At 39.2% G+C, this 20,984-nt stretch overlaps 1 protein-coding gene across 1 annotated transcript in view; it reads right to left on the bottom strand.

The window, feature by feature from the left end:
* The window catches only part of LOC111081142 (nesprin-1), a 110,533-nt gene that overhangs the window by 49,450 nt on the left and 40,099 nt on the right, over positions 1 to 20,984 (bottom strand). Inside the window, 7 exon segments of the mRNA XM_041593742.1 lie at positions 1,727 to 1,987; positions 2,091 to 2,303; positions 2,374 to 3,343; positions 10,755 to 10,906; positions 12,921 to 13,226; positions 16,799 to 19,581; positions 19,645 to 19,882. Of these exon segments, the coding sequence (XP_041449676.1) occupies positions 1,727 to 1,987; positions 2,091 to 2,303; positions 2,374 to 3,343; positions 10,755 to 10,906; positions 12,921 to 13,226; positions 16,799 to 19,581; positions 19,645 to 19,882 (4,923 nt within the window).

The following is a 20,984-nucleotide window of genomic DNA, read 5'->3' as shown; positions in this document are numbered from 1 at the left end:
TTTGTTTTTGTTTTGTTTTTTTTTTATAGCGCAACGACACCAGGATTTTCCGTAATATATACGAATATATATTCAATGAGAGATAAAAAAAGAGATACAATTTGTCAAAAATAAAATACCAAAATCAACATTAGAAACCGTAACCATAACTAAAAGTTAACCGATTTCCGCTAATACCAGAGATAGAGATAGATTTAGAGAGATAGAGAGAGAGAGAGGTAAGGCAATAATTGAGTGACGATAAATGTTTGCTCGGCTAAAAGCAGACTAATTCAATTTAAAATTGAAATAAAAACTAAAAAATTAAATTATAAAAATGTCTAAGCGTAAGCTTAATGTGTAATTTTTGTGCCATTAAATGCGTAATGTGATGAATGTATTTTTTTTTCTTTTGATGGTGAGTGTGTTGAGTGTGAGAGAGAGATATGTATGTGATTGTGAGGTGATGAATGAGTGTATCCAAAATAAGTTCTCATAGCAACAGTTGCCCCCGCAATTATATCATAGCTTTGTAACTACATTTCAAATATCGTTTTTGAATTCTTGAGTTTAAAGTTTGAGTTTTTGTTTTGCCACTTACCGCCAGACACTGCAATTCGCAATGTAAACTTAAATTTTAGCATTAAAAACTATAAACTATTTCAGACAGAAAGAACATTTCTTTAGGCCACCTGCTTTCGTTTAAATATAGTATCATAATTTTTGTTTATAAGGAGAAGAGCAACACAAAAAAAGAGCAATTTTGTTGGCCCAAAAATAAAACGTCTGGAGGTAGAAAATTCCTGGCTTTTCATTTCATGGGTGGGCTAACCCTGACAACAAGAACTTATTTGTTTCCTCTACTATATATAAATATATATATATATATTTTTTTTTTTGATCCGCAGCACGTGACGAATGAAGCGGGCACCACAAGCAGTTTTCTGACAGATGGTGAGGGTATTACGATTTGTGGTGATTTTCCAATGATAGAGAGGGAGAGATGAGACATGAGAGAATGAGAGCTGCACGATGAGAGCTGGTGATTTTATGTATAATATGTAATGGAGGAAAACATAAGGAAGCACAAAAATAATACGTGTATGTATATGATATTTAAATGTTGATCTCTGTCTGTCTTTTGAATGTGCATAAAATGGTGCAAAATGAATTCGAAAATAAAAACGTAATAGAAAAAAAAAATATAATACAAATGACGCAAAAATAAAAGAAGAAGAAAATAAGAATAGGAAAAAAAAAAATCAATTGAAAATTTCGCGTTTTTCTTGTTCTATTTGAATAAATGAAAAAAAAAATAATAATAGAAATAAAATAATACGCAGCCACCGTGCAACTTTTTTTCGACCTACCCGGCGCATACTTTCAAAGCGCATGGGGGAACGGGACGACGTTTTCATAGATTAATCAAATATTATTTTTGAATAAATATCATATGAAGTGTTAATAACTGTTGGTTTTGTTTTGTTTTTTTTTGGCTAACAAACCGGGTTGTTCTGTCAACTGTTTTTGGCATAGCAATGAAAGATCGTTCTCATAGCAATGACGAAAATGAGTTATATAAACAGGGGGAGGGTAAAACTTTAATAGAAAGAGCTCCTAACACAACAGAGATATATATATATATATAGTCTGATCTGATCTGCTAGCTGGAATAAACTACTAACTGGAGAAGGGGGGTGGGATCTGATCTATACCGTTGAAATAAAGACTCTGGGATGTTACGTACCTGTTGATCGGCTAATGCTCGCTCACGATCGTGTGGCAAGTACGTGGGCGCCATCACCAGACGCAGCTGTTGCTCCTCCTGGATGATGCGCTGCCGCAGCGTTTGCATCTGCTGCTGGTAGACATCGATCTGGGCCAGCGTTTGTTCGAGGCTTTGGGACTTGGCTTTCACCAATTCACCCAAGCCGTCGAGCACGCGCACCAGATCGTCAACATTCTCGCTAAGGCGTGGATCACCACCCATGCCATTGCGGAAGTGAACCTGGCAATGAAACGCAGAAAAAGGGAAAACGGAAAAGGGATGCGGGAAGCATGGCAATGCATTCTTTTGGTTGATTAACAATTTCATTTGGTTGGATACTCACCTCCAGCTTCTCGATAGACAGTCTCAGTTTTGTTTTTTGCACATTTATATCGGCCAGGGTCTTCTCACAGAATCCAAGCTGATCGCGCAGCGGTTTCTTCTGCTGCTGCGACGAGTCCAGACCCTGTTTGGTCTTCTCGTGCCAGGCGCGTATATCCTTGATTTTGCGTTCACATTGATCCCATTCCTCGCAGGCCTCTTGCAGCAGAGAGTTCTATTGAAAATGAACAAATGTTAGTTATGGAACAGCTCAAAAAAAGATATATCCTCAATGTAGGTGTTACCCTCTCCAGCAGCACCGCTTCCACGGCTATCTTCGCATCCTCGGCCTCCTGCAGTTTGTCCTTGAGATCGCCCACAGTCGTCACTTGACCAATGTGTTCCAGTTCCTTGTCCATTTCGCTCAAATGCTTGACAATCGGTTTAATACTCTTCACAGCCGCCACATAGTCGTTCAGTTTGTTTCTAGCCTCGGGCAGGGTGCGCAAATCAATCGACTGATCGATAAACGTACGCTTCTCGGCCGCCCATGACATGACAATCTGATACAGATTCATGAATCTCGTCCAAGCATCCAGGCTATCGCCCACCGCCTGCTTCTTCTCGTCCAACCAGCCCCGTACTTGAGCCAGGGATGCGGCCAACTGATCGATCGTCGTCTGCACCAGTGTCTTCTCCTCACTGTTGCGACAATTCTCGATAATCAGCTGGCCGTTGGTCTTGACCAGGGTGAAGCGTTCGTAAATGGCGGTGATCTCATGATTGATGCGCTGCAGCAGCTCCTTCATCTGTGTGGGGCTGAGGGTGCGCTCCTGCACCTGCACTTCGGCCTGCAGCAGCCAGCGCTGAATCTCATCCACACCGGCCACATACTCGGTGCGCACGGTCTTGGCACGCTTGAAATCCTTCTCTTTGGTCTCCATGGTCACCTGTACACGTTCCGAAAGCAGCTCAAGAGCCGTAAACTCCTGGGCAATGTCGCTGGGCAGTAGATTCTGTTTGGCCTGATATTTGGCCGTTGTCTGGCTAACCAGCAAACGACTCTCCTCGGCCGCCTGTTGTACTTGGCTGTTGAGGGTGATCAGGGCCTGTTCTGTTTGGGCAATATGCTCGTCGTAGACGTGTATTGATTGCAGTTGCTCGTTCAAGGCGTTCAACTTGTCCTGCAGCTGCGAAATGCGACGGAAGACTTGCTCGATCTCGTCGAGATCCTGGCTAACCTGTTGCTCCTTCTCGCGTAGGGTGTCGTTCAATCTGAAAATGAATAGAGAACAATGTTCAGGGTCGTATTATTCAATGGCATGGACTACAAAATGGTGCTGGTCGTGTGACTGTATAAAAACCACGCGGTTCTGCCTTCTGTTGTATAGATAGAATTGTTCAGCGCGTGTCTTCTCCAACACAACACAATACGTGTATATATGTATGTATATTGGAATCTCTTTAGATGTTCTCGTTCTGAAACACAATTCTGAAGTTTTTCAAGATATTTATATGTATTATCCGTTGTTCTATGGCCTCGAGGTTTCTTCTGCGAAGATTTCCGTGAAAATTAATGCTGCCGGTTGGCTACAAGAGAGTTTTCTTAATGAAGAAAAATCCCACAAGCACATTTTCACAGACCCCCAGACCCAGGGGATCTCGGCTATTCGAATTTCGAAAATTGCTCATAATTCGAAATTGCCTTGAGCCCATTGAGAGTCAACGAAAAAGAGAGCAGAAATGAGAGGAAAGATCTCTCAAAAATGATTTAAAGGCCCAAAAAGAGTACAGAAAGATCTCAATAGATCACCAAGAGAGAGAGATTTAATATGTCTCTTTTAGATAAAATTGTTTTATGGGGGACACGCACAACTTTTAAAATTTTGTAGTTTCTTCTTTTTTTTGTTCCTGTTTTTAGTTATGTGAATTTTTAGCTTGTGTGTATTTTTAATGGCGGCACATGTTTAATTTTGTATATTCGTCGTATATTTTTGTATTTTTGTGTATATTTCTGTGTGTGGCTTATGCATTTCAGTCATTGTCTGACGTCATTGGGGCGTTGCAACGTACCAAAAAAAAAAAAGTAAAAAAATAGAGAAGGAGAGCGCAACTGCCAGATGAATCAATGGCCACGAATCTTCTACAATTTTTGCATATTCATGTTCGATTTCTGGTTAAGTATTTCCAGCACATGACGCACATCACGCATACGCCTTGGGAGCACCCGACTTTGAATTGAATAAGCGAATTATTGAAAGATTTATGCCGCCGCCGCCGGCTAGTCTTCTTTTGAGCAAGGCCCTGAAGCATGGTTAATGAAACCGTTTATTGCCCTTTACAGGCATGGTCCCAAAAGAAAAAATGAGATGAGATGAGGAGGCCAAGTCAACACACATTTGGCACTCGGCCAACAACACAGACCCACAAAAGTCGGCCGAAACATTTTAAAATTAATTGTTAAAGAAAAAAAAAAAGAAAGAAAGAACGAAAAACTGCCAACGGATATACGGGGGCTACAATACGAAGCGAGTGTATTATAAACTAGAAGAAATCATTTCGGCGTCATTTTTCGCCAGTCTCACTAAAATCGGAATACGAAAAATTCTCAATGTTGTTTGGGTTTTCATTTCACACGAAAAATCAAAGATCAAAAATGAAAAAAAAAATGGAAGCAAGAGCTTTGGATACCCTTATCTGACCAGAAATGGGATTCCTATCAGAAAGACTTGATTTTACAACGTTTGTTTTCTTTTACTTCCTACGTACACACATTATGACATTGATAAAGTGTTCCGTTGTTATCGTTTCCGGTTTAGAATTCTGCGTTTAGCAACAAGAAAGTTCTGTGAACAAAAGGCTTTCAGACTTTGTATAATTAATATCACTTTCTTGCCCCTGAAATACATCCTCCAATCCATAACAAACATCTCCTCAAAGTCACAATATCCTATACCTGGCAAGCGTATAAACAAGACAAAAAAAATACCGAAATAAATAAGAATGAAAGAAAAATATTTCCCCTCTAGTTTTTCAGCTATTTTCAGTTCGGGTCTGCCATTTTGTACAAATTAACGAATTTAAATTTAGTGCACGGCTTTAATTTAAATGGCAAAATATTTGAGAAATGCCAATACACACACACACATTCAGAGCAGAAGTGAATGAAAGTGAAAGGCGTGCGAGTATGCCGCCTCAGAGATTTGTTTTGTGAATCGAGAAAATGGCATATTGAAGCCATAAGTAATTTCTGAATCAATTATAGTAGCTGCTGCTACTGTTGCCTGCCATACGAGGAATGTGTAATCAGACGTGGAAGCAAGAGACGATAAGCGGCATTCGATTCGTTCGACAGGGTTTAGGGTATTTCTGTCACCAGCGACTACGTCATCGTTTAAAGTAGAAACGCGTGCGAATCATATGCTCTCCCCCCATGCCTCTCTTTCAATGTTTTTCTCTCTCCCTCTCTAAACAAAACACCTGACGACCCTGGACAGGTACCGGGTCTGTTAGAGGTCTCTGATTCGCGAATACGAGTACGAAAGACCCCGGTATTAAAAAAATATATTGTTTTCTGCTGCTGTTTTGCATATGACCACAGGAGAGCCTATCTCTCTCTCTCTCTGACTGAAACGATGACTTAATCGGGTCTTGTCTTGGAAACGTTTCTGGCTTAGGCTTAAATTTTCGGTTGTGTTATTTTTTTATCACCTCTTGCTTTTGACGACGTTAACTAGAAGTGCGTTTAGTTGTTTTTCTTTTTGTCTGGGCAATTAGTTTGGCTCCCGTCGTTTATTTTGTCTGCTGAGGCGCTTCTGTCTTTTGGCCTTTGGCTTCGTTTGTGTCGTTCTGTTGGCGACTACTGTCGCACCTCCTTTGGCCCGGAGGCAGACGTGTGCCCAACAAGAGCCTCTCCTCCGTCTAGCTCTTCTTAATTTCCACTAACAAACCACGAGTGAAAAGAAAGCAGTTTGCTGCTAAATAAAAATCTCTTTCTATCTTTCTGAATTACGTATACGCCTGGTAATCCACAAAGCGGCGTCGTTCAGAAACTGCATCAGAAAGAATTGACCATGAAATGGAAAAGAAAAATTGTTATTTAGTGAGCCCTTGGCTCGAAAGGAATTCCATTTTTTTTTTTTTGCTTTTAATACATCTCTCTTTTGTTGGGCCGCCTGCTAGTATTTTGCTGCTTCTCTGGTTTTACTACTTTTAAATTTAATTTGATTTAAATATATGCGTATTCGTTCGATTGTGCTCTTTTGATAGTTTCCAGCCATCCAGTTAAATGGAAACACACGTCCGCTTGCAACTAACTCTAAATAAAAACTGATTTCAGATATTGTTGCGGCCACACGAAAATTGCCAAAAGTTGTCGGGTCGAGGCTGTCGCTCAAGCGATCGTTAACAGCGCGCAGCGCACGAGAGCGAGCGAACGCGAGACGGAAATAAAAAGAACGAAACAAATTTCACCACACTTACGCATACCAAAAGATATGAGAGAGGAAGAGGAGGAGACGAGAGCAGAAGAGAATGGTTAGCACTAAAAAAAATATATTATATGCGCTTGGCATTGAAATGTACTCATTAATAATTTTTGCTGCTGCTGCCGCTGTTGATATAATAAAATCTCTCCAAATAGCTCCCACAATAAAGTGCATAAAATGTTGTTACATATTTTGATAAAGCTTTAATGGCATTTTGCCGGTTCTTAAAGATAAGAAAAGCCGGCTATAAAATAACACCAGAGATAAAAAGAGAGAGAGAGATAAATAAGAGAGCGCGCACACAATCTTCCATGCACACGCAGAGAGAGAGAGAAACGCTTTGGAATTGAAACGGAACAGCACTCCTATACATACTGTTAAAGCAATGTTAACGTGCTTACAGTGCACTGTAGTTCGAGGGGAATGCCGTCTGAAATAAATTTATAATTACCCGATTACCTCATTTGGGTAGAATTTTTTATTATTATTATTTTGTTGTTGTCTTAGGTTTCTCTTTTTTTACCTTTGCCAAAATGACAAATTGTTAATGCAAATGCATATGCGAATCTCAGATACAGTTTGATTTTAGGGGCTTTGAAAGGTTTTAGTTCACATTGGATTACCGTCCGTTTAGCTGATAAGGTTTTCCATATATGTATGTATGTATGATTCAGCTATAGTTTTGTTTTGATTCAATTGAAAAGAAATTGTATAATTTGATGCACTTGAATATTGTTCACGCTTTTGCTTCATTCATTGCTTATTGCTCATCGATGAAGTCAGCGGCAAAAGTTAAGCAAAAACAAAAAACAGTAAAGGGAGGAATCTCAAATACCCTTCCATAATGATCGTTTCTATATGATAAAGTTGTTACACGATCATGATCGAATTTTTAAATTCTACAAAGATGGATATTTAGGCAGATCAATTTTTTTTTTGATAATTGTATAGTTTTGGTTATAATTCGAAAAAGTTATGGGAGAATCTGTGGAAATACCGTTTTGAACTTTTGGTTGGAATGTAATTATAATTAGTTAAAATACTTATTTAAATAATATATATTCCAGATAATCAAGCCAAATATCTTCAAAGAAATAGGCCATACAAAGTGTTTAAAAAAAGCGATTGACAGAAAAGATGATCAAGATGAAGATCATGAGATCAAAGTAAACATACTGAAAATTAGTATATGTACATACTCGTTGTATTCGTTTGGATAGTACAATCTTCTTCTTTATCGCAAACTTCTTTTGAAAAGATACACAATCTTTTGCTGGCAGTGTATCCAAAAATTTCACTCCTCTCTTTTGACGTTCGACAAGTATTATTTACTTAATTTTTTATGATTTCTGTGTGGCTGCTGCTGTTTACATTTTTGCTCAATTTGTTTTTTATTTATTTTCTAGCACATTTCCTTTGCTGTTTGTATTTTAAAAATGTCTGTTCTCTCTCTCTCTCTCTCTCTCTCTGTTTTTCTCAGTAGCAAATCGTTCGAAATATTCGCTAATGAAGTTAATTCCCATATCTTTCCTACAAATCTCAACTGCAAAATATTTATAAATAAATTATTATAATTCCAACCGAAAAAAAAGTCTTACGCAATATTTAATGTCTTTTTCGTTGATTAGATTCTCGCATGTTCCCGACGAAAAAATGTATTTAAATCTCAAGTGTGTAAGTGCATTGAAATGTTCAAATGCGTCGCATTTTAAGGATACATAATATACTCGTAGATATATATTGTATCTCCTCCGTCCGACTATATAATTATCGATGACAACCGGCATGCCTTGGAGGCATATTAGATCATTCTTTTCGGCTGTGATGATGGCATAGTTCTCATTTTGGTTCATTTTTGGATATGAAAACAATTAAAGGAAGACATTTTCGAGGGAAATAGATCAATGGGAAATTATTATCTCATAAAATATGGAAATTTGTCGTACTATTAATACCAACAAAACAAAAACATTGGGAACGCTGCCGTTTAAGGGAAAGTAAAATTATCACCTTAAAACCTATTTTTGTTCTTAAATTCCATTTTATATGTGTACATATGTATATATGTTAATAATTTTCTATACATAACCAATTTTGGGAGGAAAATTTTCTTATAATTAATGCATTTTTGATATAGTTTGTACAAGGGGAAAGTTTCACTTTTTAAATAATTTTGTAATATATCATGTGAAAAATTAAAGAGGGACAACAAATCAAGAGATAAATATCGTCGTCAATGTCCACATTAATACCAGAAAAAAACTTAGAACCCTAGAACCCTTTCCTCCGCAACAACTTTTATGTAAACCAGATCCTCCATTAGATCATTTATATGACAATTGCACCGTCACCAGACCACAAAAAGCAGTCATAACATGTGTCTATCCCACCGTTTAAGCCACAGCCAAACGTACGCATATTGCGGCTTGTTCCGAAAAAATGCGAGGAAAATGTATAGCAACAGCTGCTGCTCTCGTTTTTCAGGCAGCAACTCTGCTGTCAAAGAAAACCCAACAACATTTTTGTATAAAAATAAAACTGAAAAAAAACCAAACAGAAATATAACAACATAAACACATTTTGGGGAAATAGAAAATTGTGTCAGTGGCTGCATTAAAAGAAAAGGCCAAAGGCGGGGGTCCCCCTCGTCAACGGAGAAAGCCAAACAAGAACGATAGGAGGAGGCGGGGTATGGTATACGTGATCTGAGAGACGTATGGAAGGGTAAATTTTGTACATGTTTCTGGCAACATGTTGCATTGGCTGTCTGTATCTCTTAGCACGTGATGGTCACCACACAGACACACAACAACTGTTAAATTAGCAATGATATTAGCAAAGAAAATATATATAGAAACAGGAATTGGCACAATACTTAATTTGTTCAAGCGCCGGGGCATTAAAAGAACAACAGAACAGAACAAATGAAGAATAAATCTATACATTTATTTATAAACGTACGAATACGAGTATTTCCGCAAAAAGTAAAGCAAAAGAATTGTTGTCTTTTGATTGTGGGGTCCCCGTCCACTCTCTTATCAAAAGTAAACCAAGCGGGAAGCGTCAAATAAAATACTCGTACTTGTAGTATTTAATATATATATATATACAGATAGGTCTTTCATATCGCCTTTGATAAGACCGAAGAGCTTTGGCACAGTTTCTAGTTAAGAACGGGATATCCCCTGTCAAATGAAAAAAAAAATATGTCCAGAAAAATAACAGAATTTTCTCTTTGAGTTTTCTATTCCTAGAACTACGAGATATTACTCGTAAACTTGAGGTTCTTTCTTTCAACTGACTGTTCCAGAAGGAAAGAGATAGGTAGCGTAAGAGGAGAAGCGGAGCCATTTATAAACTCTGGCTTACGTAATGCTCAGATGAGAGACCCCCCCCTCCTCACTTGTCTCGTCTTGTCGAAGGCACTTGCGAAGCGTAACAGTTGGTTAGGTCTGACGTCAGTTAGCGTCTGTTGAGCAACAACAATAGCAACAAATTTAGAGGGCTTGACGAATCCACTAACTACGAGTGAAACTAAAGAAAATTAAGATTAAGCCAGAAGGCAGAGAGAACAGTAAGTACTTCTTATTATTGTTGAAAAAAAAAAACAAAGTAAAAACGCCACAGTAGAGATATTCGAAAAAAGAAAACGCGGTCTTAAGATAAAGTTCTTCAAACAGTTCTTTAAGCACTTAAGCAATGAGTATAAATGCTGTAGCCCTATAAAGTAACAGTAGATTATAAAAAAGGGTGTAAAACAATCCTAAAAATATAAATATAGCTTTTTAAGCTAATATAAATCACAGATTCTTTCTTTTGATTTTCAGCTCTTTGTCGGGGTTCGAAATTCATATAGTCTTGAAATCTGCTGGATACATTGATATATGGGGCATTAATTCGTATCTAAAACCTGTTAAAGGTACCTTTGATTGCATATATAAATGATCAACCAAATAACCTGTTGAATTCGCTTTGAATTCCACATTCATTTTCATTAGGCAACAAGTTTTTTTGTGTGTTTGTTTGTGTGGTACCCTAATGTATGCAGCAAGCCAATTCAATTTCCGGGCCTAAACGTTTTCGTTCAAACAGAGAACAAAAAGTTTAATTTTGTTTTTGTTGTCACGCATAGTTTAACACACGTTGTACGTAAAATGGGTGCTAAAAATATAACTAGGAATAGTTTGGGATGTACTTACATGGCCTGCTGTTCAACTAACTTATCCACTTTGGCCTGTATGGCCTCCGCCGAGGGTTTGTGTACTTCCCCAAGGAATGTGAGGATGGATTTTGAGAGAGTCTCGATTTCTTTATGTGATGATTTAAGTTGATTTGATTCTTCACGTAATTCCTATGTGAAAACGAAGAAAATTTATTAATTAAAATGTGCGAATAGCTCAAGAATTTCAATTAATATTAATTAAGGTTAATTAACAAATAAATGAAAAAATGTAATGAAGGGAAAGCTCTCTTATTGCTCTTTTTTGTTGCTATCCAACCAAAAACCTGAACACACGTTCCATATTGTAGCAGTATTTTCTTGTTTTTTTTATTTCACTCTCAATTTCGTTTTCAATTCCAGTTTTTTTTTCGAGAAGGTCAACATTAAAGATTAAATGAGAAAAATTAATTTGTTGACTTGACTCTAAAGCTTTTTTGGTTAAAAAAAAAACGAAGAACTAATGATACAACAACAAAAGAATAAAACAAATAAATCACATTTATAGTCTCTTTTTTGGATAGACAAAAAAAACCAAACACCTTTACTTATTTTTCGTCATTGTTTATCTTTTTTGTGCTGGGGAGGTCTTATACGAATAGTTTTGGTGTATTTTTGTGGGTTGTTTTATCGCCCAGGTATCGGCACTGTATATGGCGCTTGTATGACAACATCGTTAGATCGATAAGGAGGGTTGGTGGGGAGGGTAACCGTCTCTCTTTTATGGCTGCAAATTGCTTCAATTGAAATGTGATTTGAAAAGACTGCGCTATATGTGTATGTACATACTGGCTGATATATGTATGTATGTACAAGTGGCCTATCTATTGATAGTAGTACTATTTTGTGCAATTACCGCCTCAAAACAATGAGCTCATCTTACACCAGAAACTAATTCAAATTAGCTGATTAGAAATAAAAAAAAAATACATTATTGATACTAATAAATAATAAATAAATAATGATACTAATACTAAAATCCATTATTGATACCAATTAGTAATAAATAATATTGTACAACTTAATAGCACCTTGGGACTATTGAAATTACATTTAAATTAGCATTAAAAATGTATAAACAGTCGTCGTAGAGCAAGCTTCTAGCTATCAAATCTTATATAAGTCACTATCATAAGACGATTCCATTGAAAATTAAAAAAAAAACAAAGTCTAACAAAACTGAAAGTATTAGTAGTTCTTTTTTGTTTTGTTTAGTTTTATTCTCCTTTTCCCTTAATTACAACAGCCTCATTAATAGATTTTTTTTGACATAATTGGACATGGCCGAAATCAGCTGCTTTATAGCTTTAGTTTTGTGAAGCTCAACTCAAGATGAGAGAGAGTGGCACCGGCTGGGTGGTGAGAGACCACACAGAGAGAGAGAGAGAGCAGCAAATAAGAGAGCGGAAGCTCTTTCGGTCCAGTCCCTCCACAACAACGTGACCATGAACTTGATGTCGGCATGGTTTTGATACATATACAAAACATGTTACATACATACATACCATACGTACACACACATATGTATCTATATCTATCAACATATAATATGTAAACTTGGGTATGTATTTTTTTGTTATGTCTTTACATTGGTAAAAATATTTTACGAGCGCAAAGCCAAAGGGGAACGGGGCGTAAATGAATAAATCGCATCATCATACATACAAATATGTATGGAATGGAATGGAATGGCATGTAAATTTACTTGTGACCTTAAACAGCAGTAAGGAAATTAATTAAACTTGGACACACCGATATTTAAATACCCTACATAGTAAGACAACGATTAGGAGCATATATTTTAAAGAGGATTTATGTGAGGCTGAGAGTATCATTACTATGAACCAATTTAATAAAAAAATAAAGAAAAAAGTGAACTTTAAGTTTAACTATTCACTATCACTTGTTGTTTAACCGATTAAAACTTTCCAAAAAATTTAACATTGCCTAAAAGTTGGCGCTGATCTGATGACTGGCAAACATTAAAAAATGTATGTCTATATATATTTAGCTGGCTATAACTATTCAACAACTCATGCAGTTCTAGGATTATATATTATTATATTTATATATACTTTCAAAACTTTTCATCCCACCGTATTATTCAAAATAGTTAATTATATAGTTTAAAAAAAAGAGAACTCACCTGAATGGCATTCTTTGTATCTTCCAAATGACGTCGGGATCTTACAGTTGGATCGACATTGCGGAATTTATCCTCTAGTCGACCTAATGCCTTCTCCCAGCCGTGCAAGCTGTTCTCGAAGCTATCCCAATGCTCGGCCAACTGTTGCAGATTATCGCGACGCTGTTCGAGGCTGCGTACCAGTTCCTGCCACAAACGATTCAGGTCACCGTTATCCTTCTCAATCAATTGACGATTGCGTGCGTCGGCCTGGCGTATGAGGGCCTGCGACTGTTGGTTCACCAGAGAAAGGTCGCTGCTTTGACTCTGTGAAAAATACGAGTATATGGTAGGGCACACACACGCGGCGGTTAATATTCAGAGTGCTACGAGTATGGGTATTTTATGGTATATGGGTATGGGGTAGTGCGAGTGTGACGTAACCACAGAATCTTCAGTATATGTTTATATAAATATATAAATATTTATTGTATTATTTTGTATATTTTTCTGAATATTTTGTATTCACTTGAAAGATTTCTCTTGTATAATGTTTAAATATATATTTGAACCCTGACATATGTCTCTGGTTTTCCAGGGGGGGTGTTACAGGGGCAAACAGCCTGCTATCCCTGCAGCATTTTTTCCATAGATACTTTTACACACACACACAACACACGGACACGTACACAAACCTCAAATGTAGCTTCCTCTTGGTTTTGTTTTTTTTTTTCTTTTTAGTTCTTTTGGATTATAGATTCGATTCGAATGGCTGTAGGATGACGTTAGCCTTTGAATACGATATTGATGTCTATCTACTTTTTGTTTATTTGTGTTATTTTTTCTTCTTTCAATTTCAATTTCAATTTGCGCGTTTTAAGCACATGGCATTTTTTTGCATTAGAACGAAACGAGTAATTCCAAATATAACAAATAACGTAATCTTTTCTCTTCTAGACGTGTCTGTCGTCGTCGTCGTCTCTCTTTCTATACGTGGTATGTACTCGTTTGTATATATTTTTGTATATGCCTCTGAGGAAATCGCGAATACAAAACAACCGCACAGATAAACGTCTCAAATTGAAGTGAAACGAACGAAACAGAACTCAAAAAACCCCAACCACAAGCACGAATTAGAACTGGAGAGCGCGAGACGCCACCAAGAGAGGACTTTCCCAACAAAAGAGCACGGCTAAAGAGCGCAAAAAAAGCCGGTCACAACGCTCGAAACACGTTTTTTTGCGGCACCACTTTGGCAGCATATCAAAGCTTACAAATATATACATATATATACACTTTCATATATATACATATATATTTTTGGGTGGGCGTGGGCGTTGAGGAACTAACATCTACATATATAACGCATACGCCACCAGGCACTCAAAAAAACCTCGAAACCTTCAATTGAAATGCCTCTCAAAGCTTCAAGAGATTCTCTCAACCGGCATGGCTTGCATGCCTGCCCCACAAAGTAACAGAAACAACAACAGCATAACAGCTGTAAGCGAAGAGCAAAGAGAACGCTCTTAAAGCTCGCTCAGCTAACAGAAAAAAGAAACGAAAAAAAAGCTACCTAACATGTGTTTTTGTTGCTTTGTTACAGTGTCGGGCACAGCTCTTGGTAACACCAGGGATGAAAAATTCACGAAATGTTTAGTATAATTGATCTATGGATTATGATTTATATTTATGAAAAAATCTATTTCTTTAATAAGTCGGGAAAATGATTTCGAGTTGAAAGAATATTCGAGTTATAACCCAAAATGGTACATATAGTAAATTCAATCAAACAGTCAAATGTAAGCCTTATTGTAAAAGTTTTTCCTACAACTTGAAACGAAAACTGTAAAATAAACGCAATTATCACTAAACTCAGTTTTAGCTACAAAAGATTCCATAGAAAATAGTTCAAGCTACAGAAGATTCCAACTAAAATAGTTTTAGTTACAAAAGATTTTAATTCTATAAACTTTGAGGCACAGAAGTTCATCTCTTATTTACATAGAGGTCAAAGTTATCAATTAATTTCCATAGAAAAATGGAAATTCTATTTTTAGATTTACTACAAAAAGTAGACATGAATAAATCATTTCATTAAAGTTTATACCAATATATGGACATTTACTGAGAGAGGAGGAGACATGGGACATGACCATCCCTGGCTAAAAACTGGTTGCTTTATAAAGTGCTTCTGCCAACCCAACCAGCGTGCTCTGCTCTGATGATGTCATGGGGCTTAATACGTTCCGCACTCAGAGCAACAGCAACAAAAACAACAGCTGTTTTTTTTTTTTTTTTTTCGTTTCGAAACTGAGCATTAAATTTGGACGAGGCTTGGTTGTGCCTCGAATAATCAAACCAAAAGTTTGACAGACCGAACCGTCCGTTGACGATAAGCTCTCAATATATATATGTACGAATACACTCGAATGTAGCGACGACCAACGACCGACGAGTAGGTTAAAAGTTTAATGAGTTCTCAAGGTAACAGCAGGCGCTTACGAAAGTAAACAAATGGACTCGGGTCGGGGCGCGTTCAATAAAACACTATTATCATCTGACACCGCCAGACTGAGGGAAAAAGAGAGGGCCAAACACACTAAGAGAGACTGACGAAAATAGAGACAACGAGGAAGATAGGAGGGAAAATGTAATGGAAAGTGAGTGGAGGAGAGCTTTTGCCGGCCGGCAAATCAAGTTGCAATGAGAATGCAATCGATTTGGATGCGGCTAAATGACAATTTCATACATATTTATTCTCTCTCTCTCGCTCTCTCTCTTAAGGCGTTGCATTTGCACGAGCACGAGTACGAGTACGGGAGTATGTGCGTGTATGCCTCTGTTTGTGGCACATCCTTGGGCAATGTGTCATTTTTTTTGGTTTTGTGTTTTTGGAAAACAGGTCTTTCAGCTATGGTATATGTAGGTATGTACATATGTATGCACTTATGCACATATATGCACCCAAATGTGCAAGCTGCAAGCTGAATGTGCATGGGTATGGTCATATGTATAGTATGTACATATGGAGATGTAAGTATGTATACATAAGTGTGCATTTAATTCGAGAAATATTTAAATTTGTGCCTACTAAAACGTTTCATTTAAATAAACCCAACTATGATACTCCTCTAACTGAAAGATCTTGTTACAAACAATGTTTGGAAATATTTAAGCCAACGAAATAGGCGTGTAGGCTGGCAATAAAGAGAAGCATCATGTGTTCATCCCAATCGTATGATAGTTATGGAACATAATCATATGTATGTGCCAATCACGTACCAGGCGCGATGTGAAGCTTTTTTTTCATGGAAATACCATAAAAACTTGATCAGTAAGACACACAGACATATTCCTTGACAAACTTGTAAAGTTAGTTTGGAATATACTACCAAAAATTGTTTCAGAGGAATCATATTTGTGGAATTCGACGGATAAACTGCCTTTGGCCAAGGATCTACTTAAATGTTAGCTAAATAAATGTAAGACCATAAGAATCTTTGGCATTCCTCCGAGCCAAAAGACAGACAGTCTGTGCCTCAATGTATACCGATTTAAGTATGATTATAAATTGTATGAATCAATAAAAAAAAAACTTTTATAAACGGAATTCGAGTAACTTTATTTTTTCGATTTTTGGGCATTTTCCTTTCTTAGCATTCGCTTGTGTGTTTCGATTTCAAGCATCATGTCCAGTTGGGAGTAAGAACAAGCTTTATAAAGTATGAAATTCTTTGTCGTTTCTGCATACCAATTCTATGAAGAGTTATGAAAGGCTATTCTCTCATTCGATCCACTCACACAAAGTATCTATGGAAAGTATTTTAACTGTAGATCTGTGTTTAGGTATAACCCGTTCGAAGTATGGTTGGTATCTTTAAATTATAGTCACTCACTTGAACATTGCCAATGGCATGCGACAGCTTCTGTATGTTAAAGTGCACTCCGGCCAGATTCTGGACGGGTTCATCGCTGAATTTGGTGCGCTCAATGGTGGCCTTGACGCGATCAATCGATTGCTTATATTCGCGCCAGCGTTCGGCCTCCTGCTCCAGTTCGCTCTGCTGGGTCTTGGCATTGGCCAGGGTGTTGGTCAGTTTGTTCTGGAACTGGGCCAATTCGGAGGATAACTCCGACTGTTCGTAGTTGTTGAGCGACGACCAGATCTTGTCGGCAGCCTCTTGGATCTGCTTGTGCACCAGATTGCGTATGGGTGCCTCGTTGCCAAAGAAGATCTTGTGCTCGTCCAGGTCATGGACCAGATGCTCATAGTCGATGCCATGCTGGCTGTTCTGCAGCCGCAGCTCAGCCTCGTGGACCCAGTCGTTGAATTTGGCCACCAGTTGCATGTACTCCAGCCGGGAGTCGCGGTTGTTCTTCAGATACTTCTCGCGCTCCTCGAGCTCGTGAGGCAGGGAGGCCACCAGGGAACGACCCTCGGAAAGCATTTCCAGCAGGGAGCTGGGCATTCCGATTTCCGTTTTCACGCCATCGTTGATCTTGTTGAATTTATTCAGATGGGCGTCAATGTCCTGGCTGAGGCTCTGGTGTTTTTGCAGCTCACGCTCCACCGACTCGGGATCGCGATCGAGCAGCGGACGGGATTTGGCCGCGCCTTCATGGCTGTGCAGCCAATCGAGAATCTCGCTCAATTCGGCGCCCATCTTCTTGTGGGATTCCAGCTGAAGCTGATGCTTCTGTCGCTGCGATTCCACGGCCTTCCGGAGATTTTGCAATTGATTTTTCAGAGATTGCAGCTGCTCGGTGATGCTGTTCTTGTCCGCTGCATTGCCCTCAGAGGCGATCTTCTGGCCCTTGTCATTGGCCGAGGCCAGGACACCCTCGCACTCTTGAATCTTGACAATCACATCGTCGTACTTGTTGATCTTATCCTCCAGGCTGTCGGGGGAGTTCTCAATGTCAATGATCACATCGGTGTACTTCATGATAAAGGCTATGATCTCATTGATCAAAGCAATAAACTGTTCGCGGAGCAACAGTAGCTGCCGGAGATGGGCCAATTGATCTTCAATCAGTTTGATCATATCATCCTGTTGGGCCAAAATGCTCTGCAATTCAGGCAGATCATCGATCTGCATGTCACCCATCTTGCTCTTGCTGTCCTTGAGTTCCTTCAGTATACCCTCATAGGCACCCAACAGATCTTGGACATCCTCAATCCTTGAGCCAATCGGACGATTCAGCTCACGCATACGCTGCTGAATGGTGCCCAAGAACTGACTGCAATCGGCCAACCGACTCTTGGCATCCTTGTACTTCTTGATGTGATCGCCCAAGGCATTAACCCTGTCATCGATGGTGTTCTTTACACGTCCATAGCGATCCTTCATGTTCTTAATGTCGTCATTGAGCTTTAGCTTATCCGCATTGCTGAGGGTAGGCAGAATACTCTTGCCCTGCTCGGACACATCGTTGCAAAGGCCGCCCATATTCTCGGCATTCTGTAGCAGCTTCTTGTAGTGCGCCAGCTGCTCTTCCAGTACAGGCAAACTTGTGGTTCTTAGCTCCCCTTCGGTGGCAGTTTCCATTTCATTCAACCAGTCGCCCATCTTCTTCATTGAGTCCTCGAAGGCCTTGCGTCCCTGGAGTAGATCATCCAAAGATTTGCCTCTCTTGTTGCCCTCATCCTTCAGGGTCTGATAGTCGGCGGCTATTTCGTCGAGGATCTGCTGCAGGGCAGCCTTGTCGCCATCATCGCAATCCTTCATGATATTTGCCGCCTGGCGTTGGACATCGCTGAGTACACTGTCGTTGAACTGTTTGGCATCATCGTCGTACTTTTTGTTCTCCTGCAGTTTCTTCTCAATCTCTGCAGAGGTCAATGGATGATAGACGGGCAGCTTGCGCACCTCCGATATCTTTGTCTTGAGCCATTGACGTGCCTTGTCCAGATCGTTCTCCAAAGCCTTGCGTGCTTTGCTTGCCTCCAGAGCGCGATCTAGTTCGGCCTTCAGTACGCCTGACAGATTACGATTCTCCGTGTTGAGGTTCCGCAAAGCAGACTCCAGCTGAGAGTACTCTGCTGGCTCCAATTCGGGCTGCATGTTGGCTATGCGCTTCTCCAGGACATCGGCCAGTGATTGCTTTGCCTCGGCATCCTTCATCAGGCTCTTGATCTTCTGCTGACGCGCCTCGGCATCCTTGGGCGTGTATCCCAGCGGAGTGGGTGCCTGCAGTTCGTCGATTTGTTGCTTCACCCAATTCTGGAGCTGATCAATCTCACCCTTGGCTCCATCCACACCCTTGTTGGTGACATCCAGGAGCTGGGCCTTGCGATCAATACGCTTGCCGAGATCGGCAAAGCGACGATCCAGCGATTTCATTTGCTCCTCCACCTGCTGGCCATCCAGATTGCTGATAACCTCTGCCACCTGTGCGGCCTTGCCCTTCAGCTCTTGGATCTTGGGATGACCCTGGAGCTCGTATTCGTTTTTGATCTCATTAATGGCGGCCGTCTTCTGTGCACAGTTGAGGCCAGAGCCGCGATCAAGGACATCCATGCGCTTAATGAGAGTGTCGAACCAATTTTGGACATCCTGCATGCCCTGGCGATAGCCATCGATGACATTCTGTCCCGCCTGCTTCTTGGCAATGGCATCCATTAACTCTGATTCCAGTTTGTCGATATTGTCATCCAAATCTGTGTCCTCATCGCCCACTAAAAATTATACAAAAAATTAGTTACATAAAATATTTATATTCTCTTTCGCTTGGCACTCACATGATCCAGTCATTTCCAGCATCAGTTGAGAACGTTTATCGCCAATGGAATTCAGTAGATCATTCATGGCCACAAGCTCCTGCTGTGCCGCCTCGGGACGGAGTTTGCTGGGACGCATCGACCAGTCGGATACAGAGCTCTGTTGCTTCTTAACCCAATCCTGTAGCTCGGCGCGCTGCTTCTGCTGTTGCTCCAATTCGCCAACGGATGCAGTCAAACCACCCAAATGGGATTGCACCTAAACAATACCATAATACATTTTTTTTTGTTAGTTATCCACAGTTTCTTTGGAAATTAATTGGAGTTTTACTTTGAACAAAACAAGCATTTAATATAATTAAGAGACATGCTGCCACCGCCACCGCATCAGGATTTGGTTCCAGATTTGTGGATCTGTGGCTTACCTTGGCGACGAGTTCTTGCAGCTTGCTCACATGGGCACTATTCAGGCGAACTATGCGACGATAGTTGCTGACACGCTCATGAGCAATCGGATCCAAACGCGCCTCATGGACATCGCTAAGCTCAACTTGGATCTCAACATCATCTTCATCATCATCTCTATCATCGATATCGTCCGTTGAGCTCCGAGTCTTTTGCGGCGGTTGCTTTTTTCGGAAGCAATAGCATAGGCAATAGGCAGATTTCGAGCATTGGTTTTTGGTAGTGCATTTATACAACAATTACGGGTTGGATTGTGGTTGGGTTGGTTGTGCAGCAAATCAAACAAAAGTTAGAGCAGTGTTGGGTTGTGTTTTTTGGGGGATGTTAAGGGGTTAAATTAGAAAAAAAAAAAAACATTGGTTAGCAAATAAAATCAAATGGAAAATAAGTGAAATTTCTCTAGAACGTTATTAGAATGCAACTACCACTGTTCCATTGGCAGAACATTCGTCGAATGATGTTTATTCAATGTATAAATATCCCATAAATATGGCACAGAACGGTGCTTATGTTTCACATAATAGAACGGATACATTCGCTTACGAATGATACCGCCACGAAGCGAACGGACAGATGACACAAGAAGGAAACATTGTCACGGGTGTAGAGGGATTTTACACAATTAAATACTTAAGTATTTAGCATGTTGCATGCCGTTACTTAATTAATGTGCATTTTAAATGATTTCATTTTAGATTTTAATTTAATTTAGATCGAAAATCGATTCAATATTATCGTAAAAATTAAAAATAAATGTAATACGATTTTTTGTAGGAATATAGTTCCACTTAAATAAAGAAAATCAGCTGTAATTTGTGTCTACCAAAATGGCACAAATTGTAACGTCGACTTTGAATGTACTACCAAGGGAACTGTGGTCTAGTAGTAAACAAATC

Source organism: Drosophila obscura, unplaced genomic scaffold (assembly GCF_018151105.1).
Source record: "Drosophila obscura isolate BZ-5 IFL unplaced genomic scaffold, ASM1815110v1 contig_200, whole genome shotgun sequence".
Classification (NCBI taxonomy): Eukaryota; Metazoa; Arthropoda; class Insecta; order Diptera; family Drosophilidae; genus Drosophila; species Drosophila obscura.
This window is presented reverse-complemented; position numbering and strand designations above follow the sequence as displayed.